The sequence below is a fragment of the Lolium perenne genome, chromosome 3, assembly GCF_019359855.2.
Source record: "Lolium perenne isolate Kyuss_39 chromosome 3, Kyuss_2.0, whole genome shotgun sequence".
NCBI lineage: Eukaryota > Viridiplantae > Streptophyta > Magnoliopsida > Poales > Poaceae > Lolium > Lolium perenne.
The window spans coordinates 200,651,515-200,660,260 of NC_067246.2; the positions used below are offsets into that span (position 1 = coordinate 200,651,515).

Consider the following 8,746-nt stretch of genomic DNA (forward strand, 5'->3'; position numbering starts at 1 on the left):
AGTTTAAAACACGTCTAGAAGAAAGAAATGACACGGAAGCCGAGCAAACAGAGGATATGGATCCTCGGAAACGAAGCACCGCGTGCCTCACCAGTGACGTGCACCTCGCGCGATCACGACGGGGCCAAATCCCGAAGCGCGCGAGACCTTCTCGAAGGTCGTCCAGCCACATGTGCTCCGCTATATAAGCGCCGGTGCGCCATCTCCAACGACCTAGAGCAAACCTTCGCTCTACAAATCCGCCAAGAAAGCAACCCAAGCAAGCTACCAAGCAACCAAGAAATGGAAGCGCGGCGCGGTGACCGCCACCGCCACCACAGCCAGGAACCCACGGTAGCCAGGGATCCTCCATCCGGCGAGGAGTCCGACGACGAGTTCGAGTTCTCCTTCGGGAACAGGGAGCCTGCAGCCACGGGCGGCGCCGCGATTCACGGCGACGAGCTAGTCTACCCAGTGTTCGGCCGCGTCTTCGAGGACGCACGAGCAGCGCCGCCGGCTCCTGCCGACCGGACGCCGCTGAGGAGGCTGTTCCTCGAGGAGGCGCGGAACTCCTCCGTCGGCTCCAACTCCTCCACCTCCTCATCCTACTCCTCGGCCGCCGCGGACCTCGACGGCGCGTCCCCGGACACCTACTGCGTCTGGACGCCCGGCGCGTCGGCCGCGTCCTCGCCGGCCCGGTCGCCGCGGAAGAGCGGCTCCACGGGGTCCCTGTCGCGGTGGCGCCGTGTCAGCCAGCTCGTCGTTGGCCGCAGCAGCAGCGACGGCAGGGACAAGTTCCGCCGCTTCCTCTCCGCGCCGTCGTCGCCTGCTAGGGAGGAGCAGCCCAAGGCCAAGCCGGCAGCAAGCCCGGGCCGGAAGAAGGGCACCGAGGTCGGCACCGTCGCCGCCAGCCACCGGATGTTTTACGGCGGCGCCAAGCCCTCCCCCGGCGCGCCAAGGCGGACCTTCTTGCCGTACCGCCAGGATCTCTTCGGCATCTTCTCAGCGCCCAAGGGGCTCAGCCGGAGCCAGTTCCAGTACCAGCCGGCGATCTGACTTCCAAGGAGACGCGTCTGCTGCCCCGCCGTGACCGTGATGGTCCCAGCTTGAATTCAGTGGAGCTGAAATTTCCAGTCTTCATCTTCGTGATTGGGATTCAGCAAGTCAAATCGAGGACGTGGTGGAGTCAAAGCAAGGGAAATGTGGGGCTTCATATTTGGATTCTGTAGGGGATTCGGAGCGCTGCAAGTCAATGCCAACGACATGTGAGCGTGCTAGGACTGTATAGGACACTAAAATACACGGACAAGCTCAGAAAAATTTATGCTGTACATATATGGAGTATATATTTATATTGTTTTTCTTCGAGGGGGTATCATGTATATTGTCGGATCGGAGGTATAGCTTCATTCTCTTTCTTGTTCATTCACAATCTACTGCTGCTTCTCTCGTTTTCCTGCATGTACGACGACATTATTTGTCTCTTGATGGAACATGCGAATAACACTTCACATGCCAATGCCCAGCTTGTCACTACTCGGTAGAGAGACGGAGGCTTGATTTCTTATTACCATATCGCAACCTGTAGGTACTCTGCCAGCTTAGCGAAAAAGTTCTTTTTTGGCACATGCCCTTCAGTGATCTCTGCATCAAAAAATCAAATTAATATGTTTTGAATTCTTATTTGAAAAAAATCTGTACTTTGTCATTGATATATCCTTACTCCATCCGTCCCAAATATGTTGCATGTAAGTTTTAGTTAAAGTCAAACTTTGTAAAGTTGCCTCGTAAAAAAAAATTCGTAAAATTGGATCGACTATATATAGCAAAAATTATTATTATCTATGATATAAATTGTATATAATATTATAATATACTTCACCGTGATTCTAATAATATTGATTTCATATGATGAAATCTTGTATATTTTGTTATATAATTGATTAATGTTTACAAAGTTTGACTTCCACGAAAAATTATGTTCCACATAAATTGGGACGGAGGGAGTACAAGCAAGCAAAACCGCAATACAATTCATTATTATTATTATTATAGGCAACATAAAAATGATAAAATTTGATATTTCCTCCGTCCTGAAAATTAATCTACGACATCTTTTTTGGGATGAAAAGAATTCTTTTTAAAGACTAATAAATGTTACACATAGATCCACACTTTCGTCCTTTATGTACTTAACTGAAAATACACATTATTTCAATTTAATGGTTTACACGTCTGTGTAATACACAACTGGTTACATCCTGATTTGTTTTCGTAAGTTTTTGAAGCACAAAAATATGATCTCCCCTAGCTAGCATAGTCATTACAAAGTCAACTTCTTGCTGCTCAGAAATTACAAAATCGTTCCCTGTTTGCGGGCGCCGGAGTGCCGGAGTCCGAGTACATATGGGACGCTTCCATGACCAAGTCGAACCAGCGTTGCCTTGCAGTCCAGGTGACTACTCAACGCCCGGGAAAAGCGACGCCCTGTTTTCTTGCGATGCTCAAGTTCAACCCTCCTTTCTGCCAAACCCTGCTTTCGATCTGTCATGCACGCACGGACCCTGGCCGGCGGTCGGATTGGACACTTGCTACCGTACTGACTGAACGGTCTTGCTTGGCTGCTTCATGGGCATTTTCTTCCCTCGGACATCTGTCGCAATACAAACAAAGCGTATGATATCTGACTGAACGCTCGGTCAATCGCTGCTGCCACGCAAATTTGCCTGACCGCTGGCGGCCGAGGGGAACCCTACCGCGCCGCCGCCGCTTCCCTCCCCGGGGGCGCGGTCAGGCAAAGCCTGACCGGAGGCGGCGGGGTTTTCGTCGTCCTCTCGCGCGCGGGGGTCGGGCGCGGGTCGCCCTCCTCGGGCCAGGGCGCAGCCCTATCGTCAAGGGCCTCGATGGCGGCGCCTGGCCTCGGCTTGGCGACGGCATGACGGACGACGAGGCGGCCGTGAGCCCTGCGGGCGGTGGAGGGAGGGGTGGGGGCAGGCTACAGGGGAAACCCTAGGCCCCCTTCTCCTCGCCTCTCGGCGGCCGGTGGTGGAGGGCTGACGTTCGGCTGCGGCGGTGCCCAGGCTTATGCGGTGTCTCCGGACTACGCGATGTGTGCTTGGTCTCTCCGGCGGCAACCTTGGCCAGCCTGGGATGGTCGCCGACATGGGGGCCCGACCTGAATAAAGGTGGCGGTCCTAGGGTCTCTCTTGGGCGAAGATGAAGAGTTACCTGAGGCCTGCCATTCTCGATCTAGCCGGAGTGTTGAGGTTTGGAAGGCGCTGTCGGCAAATGTAGCAGTGCTTTTTTGCCTGGAGTTTACTGGATCGGTGGTATTCGTTCGTGCGCACAAATGCTTTTATTCCGACCGTTTGGTTCTAGAGAGAGCGGCGCGAAGATCTGTTCTATGTTGGCACCATGATGCAGTCAGAAGAAGGGAATAACATGAAGGCCGGATTGGAGGACTAGCTAAGGGAGGTTCAAGTCTCTGCGTTGTTGAGGGCCTTGCTTGGTGTCCTGGGCTCCGCAGCAGTGGTATGAAAGTGGGGGAGGAAACTCAGGTGAAGTTCAGAGTCCTACCTTTCAGGATGAAAATCCAAGGTCTGGCCTTAACTTGTTGTGCCTGGCAATGATCTTGTTGGAGACATTATTTTTAGAGCGGAGACTATCTTCAGGGTGAAAACCTAAGATCTTTGGTCGGATGACAACGTCACTGGTGCATCGTTCCCTTCTTGAAAGCGCGTTTTTTGAGAGTCTCTATTTCAGGTGTTGTCTTGGTGGTGGTTGTATTGTTGTTGCTAGGCCCAAGATGCTATAGCGGGACTTTTGTTTCTTAGTTTTCTTTTCTTTTTTGGTTGTGTGCATCCATACTGCCATTAGGGTGTTGCGTTGTTGGAGGAGGCTAGATGTAATTGGTATCTTTTGATATTAATATATTCCCTTTATCGAAAAAAAATCCCAGAGATGAAGGTTGAAAAGGAAACGGGCGTCGATGTTACACTAGAGTATTTTTCAATTATCATCAACAAGAATATTAAAATAATATAAATTATAAATAGGTCTTTGGACCACCTAACGATGACTATAGACAATACCGTGAACCAAAGGCGTGCCCCCATCCTCACCCCTCCGTCACCGGAGCCAGACAAAGTTTCTCGAAGCTCAGCTCGTTGTAGTAGACAAACGTGAAGTCGATGTGCTAAGCTTTCAAAGGACTAGCGCATCATAGCGGCAACCACTGCCAATGATGACAACCGTAGATCGAAAAAGACTTAGAGCAAGTCTAGCAGGCCCCGTAAATGCCGCGGGACCCGTGTAGTTCCGGCCGTTTACGGACTCTTGGCCAAAACGGAGAATTAGCAGAGCCCGTAAATGGCCTGACCCGTGCGCCGTGAATACAGGCCCCCTCCCCGGCCCGTCTCAACCTGTACAAGTATAGGCTGCGGCCGCGAGTGAGGGTTCAAACCCTCACGCACAGCCCTAGCTCCGCCGCCCGCTGCCAACTACTCCGACAAGCAATTAGTCGCCCTTAGCTCAACCCTAGCCCACCTCCACTACCATGAGCAGCTCTGGATCCCGTAGTGGACAGGCGGCCGGTCGCGCGGGACGCGGCGGCCTCCGTAGGCGGGCAGAGGAGGTGTGGCGGCGGAAGTTTGTCCGCTCCGTCGGAGCGAAGCGGCGGTCGGCGAAGAAGTGGACGAACTGGGGAGAGGTTGCGCCTGGCAACCTCTCCTTGTACCGCCCGACGGCGCCTACTACGAAGAGCAGCGTCCGATGGAGCCGATGACGGTGGCCTTCTTGGAGGAGTTCGCGGCGGAGGAGGAAGATCGTGCCGCGTATGCGCGCGCTCGCGAGGAGGGAATCGTGCCGCCCATCCCCAGGTACGTCTTCGCGGGCCGCGAGCTCTTCCAGGGCGAGGGGAGTTCGAGCAGAGGAGGAGGAGGAGGAAGAGGAGGAGGAGCGCCGGCCGTCACTGAGCACCTTGGACTCGGTGATGCGGAGGAGGCCGCCGCCGTCGCTAAGGTCATCGCCGAGTCCAAGGCCGAGCTCGAGATGAAGGAGGAGGAGGAGCGGCCGGAGGAGGCGCGCGCCATCGCCGAGGTGGAGGCGTTCAAGGCGAGGGAGGCGGAGCAGTCGCGCACCTTCGTCGGGGTGATCATCCTCGAGTAGGCGCGCCCGGCGACTACAGCGGCGGCGGTGGTAGATCTAGATTAGTTTAGTTTTAGTTAAAAGTCGCGATCCAATGTATGATCGCGCAATTTTGTGTATGATAATGATGATGAACTATGGGTAATGGAAGAATTTCTCCCACGTCTTTAGATTTTAAAAATACAGGTTCGAATAGAGGTCATGTTAATTGAGGAGTACAGATTGCAGTAAAAATGAGAATACAGACCCCCTCACATGCCAAATACGGGTCGCGAGAATAGGGACCCTGCTAGACTTGTTCTTACACGAAACCTCACACACATGAATACGAAAATCGACCGGATCTGAGATTCGCCACATGACTCCACGCGCTCTGGCTAGCGCTACACGGCGCCACCAGTGCGAGGATAGGGTGTGGAGAATTTTACTCTAATTTCAGGATGTGTCACCATCTCACCATCGCAAAAGAGGACACTGAAAACAACATAAACACATAACGAAAAACCCTCCTGCTGGTGAGGAGCCGTGATTAGCCGCAGCTCCGAGGCTCCAAGGCCACCAGAGCTCACCAACGACATCCCTGGCAGAGGATGAAACCCTAGATATGTCTGGAGATCGCCCTCACGATCGCCTCTTTCGTGAGGCTACAGTAGAGTTTGATCTGAAAGAAAGGTATTATGCTGATCGACCTTTCCCAAACGGGGCAGCAAGCTGCACGCTTTCAGATTGCACATACCGAGCGGCGTCATGGGTTTCAGACGGAGCAAAGTGATCATCGTGACGATGTGATCCGTCACCTGCTAAGGCCTCATCCACCGCGATCGCGACGACGAACCAGACGGAGCCGTACAGCCGAACCAGAGAGAGATCATGGTACGGGCATTGCAAATCTCTCGTGTGATTCCATGGCGTTAATGCAGGGTTGCCTAACTCGCGATGCACCCAACAGTTGCACGTTGTCGACGTGCAACCGGCGCCCTAAAGATCGCATCGTCGCAGCATCATGCGCCACAAGATCACAATTAGTTTGTACTCCAAATTCCCAAATCCGTTGCTCCAACCTCCTGGTCCTGGCCGCAGCTGCTCTAGCACCTATGCATTGCCGTTGCAGTGTCATCTACTGCAAGCCAGAGTCAAAACCTTTCTATTTTTCAGCGAGCTGAGATATATGCATACGTGCTATTGGGGCTGGCCGGTCAGCTTGGACACCAGTACACCACAGGCCTCTATCTCCTAGATTGTGCTTGGTAGGATACAAGTTAGGCTTGGTTAGCTACAACAAAGTTTAGAAATGTTATGTTGGATCATATACTCTCTTCATCTGAAATTACTTGCTCAATTTTATCTACATACGAAACATATACATTTTATTTATACGTATATCTATATCTAGAAAAAAAATTACGCAAGTTATTTTAGAATGAATGGAGTGTTTTTCTCATACTACTAGATTAGATTTTTGTTTGGAGATTAGGCTGGTTACTGGTGAGCATGGTTACGTTAAGCTTTGTATAGCCATTAGAGAACCCGCAGCTGACGAAAAGGACAAAAGCAAATTCTGCAGAATCTGTCAAAGTAAACGGTTAGAAAATCGAGCGGGGTAACAAAATTCAAGCACCTAGCGCTTGCTTGGTGGGTCGATCCGTGCGTTCGCACGCGCCGCGGACAGGAAACGCATCGATTGTTCTCGATCATCTCACGCGATCACGCGTGGGTTTTACATTGCAGCTGACGCAACACCCAAGTGCTCTAGTCCAATCTCTCGACGGTTACCTCCTGGTGCAGTACTACCTAGTATTACATGAGCTGTGATCTAAGTCTTACTTGCAAACGCAACTGCTATTGTTTGGTCAGTGCTTGTTGTTTAGTTCTGACCTACGCCCATACGTATTACGGCGGCTTGATGTAAAACTGGGCTTTGTTGTCGTGTTCTTGTGTTTGACCAACCGAAGTCAATCGTTCTAGTTTAAGAACAGCAATCGCAAGGGTTGATGTGAAATTGTGAATGGACAGGAGCCATCGTTTCAATATCGAAGTAATTAAGTAGGCTGCGGTCAATCGAGCTTTTGACCCTCCACATCTCAACTTGTTAATCCATATCTAACTTTTCATTTTCCGGGAAAAAATTCCAGAAATTTTTTTTTTTTTGAAACGAGAAACAATGTACTTCTACCAGTTGTGATCTGTTTAGATGATGCATCGTTTAGGCTTCTGATACGTCCAAAACGTATCTACTTTCCCGAACACTTTTGCTATTGTTTTGCCTCTAATTTGTGTATTTTGGATACAACTAACACGGACTAACGCTGTTTTCAGCAGAATTGCCCTGGTGTCTCGTTTTTGTGCAGAAATTCAACTTTCAGGAAAATCCCCGGAATTTATGTCAAAGGGCTTATTTTCCCAAAAGATTCACGGAGCCAGAAGGGCAGGCCAAGGGGGCCCACGGTCCTCACACCATGGGCCGGCGCCGCCCTATGGTGAGGCCGCCTCGGCCAGCCTCTGACGCCCCCCTCTGGACTATTTAAGGGTTTCGATCTAAAAACGCGAGACGAGAAGTCGAAGTCGCCAGAAACCATCCAGAACACCGCCGCCATCGCGAAACTCCGTCTCGGGACCAGAAACTCCGTTCTGGCACCTCGCCAGGACGGGGAATTAGAGGAGATCATCGCCATCATCACCACCGACGCCTCTCCATCGACCAGCCATGTTTTCCCCATCCATGTGTGAGTAATTCCCCCGCTGTAGGCTGAAGGGGATGGTAGGGATTGGATGAGATTGGTCATGTAATAGCATAAGATTGTTAGGGCATAGTGCCTAGTATCCGTAATTGATACTTTTATGATATTGTTGCAACTTGTTATGCTTAATGCTTGTCACTAGGGCCCAAGTGCCATGATCTCAGATCTGAACATGTTATTGTTACATGATGATATTCATTGTTTTATGATCTTACCTGCAAGTTGTATACACATGTTGCCGTCCGGAACCCGAAGCCCCAAAGTGACAGAAATTGGGACAACCGGAGGGGAAGGCGGTGATATGAGGATCACATGTGTTCACGGAGTGTTAATGATTTGCTCCGGTGCTCTATTAAAAGGAGTACCTTAATTTCCAGTAGATTCCCTAGAGGCCCGGCTGCCACCGGCTGGTAGGACAAAAGATGTTGTGCAAGTTTCTCATTGCGAGCACGTACGACTAAATATGGAACACATGCCTATTGATTGATCAGTACTTGGATACCGTTTTATTATTATCTGCAAATGCCCTATCTTGATTGTTACATGAGTTTCTCTCATCCATGCAACGCCCGTTCATCCATCCATGTGCCTACAGTATTTTAATCCTGCTGTTTACTATAATCACTACTGCTGTCTTTGTTACTCTGCTGCTGATATTTCACTACTGCTACTGCTATAAAACTGTTACTACTGATAAACTCTTGCGAGCAAGTCTGTTTCCAGGTGCAGCTGAATTGACAACTCTGTTGTTAAGGCTTTCAAGTATTCTTTGTCTCCCCTTGTGTCGAATCAATAAATTGGGTTTTACTTCCCGCGAAGACTGTTGCGATCCCCTATACTTGTGGGTCATCAAGACTATTTTCTGGCGCCGTTTCCGGGGAGCA

General features: G+C 50.7%; 1 protein-coding gene across 1 annotated transcript; it reads left to right on the forward strand.

Moving 5' to 3' along the window:
• The first annotated feature begins 204 nt into the window (after positions 1–204).
• LOC127343080 (uncharacterized) lies at positions 205–1,404 on the forward strand. The gene has a single exon (XM_051369157.2). It carries the CDS (start codon positions 283–285, stop codon positions 1,033–1,035), a length of 753 nt encoding a protein of 250 aa, XP_051225117.1. The 5' UTR covers positions 205–282; the 3' UTR covers positions 1,036–1,404.
• Positions 1,405–8,746: the final 7,342 nt, after the last annotated feature.

What these genes read in the sequence shown, in the direction of transcription:
- LOC127343080 (XM_051369157.2), top strand. Translation starts at nt 283, where the DNA reads ATGGAAGCGCGGCGCGGTGACCGCCACCGCCACCACAGCCAGGAACCC.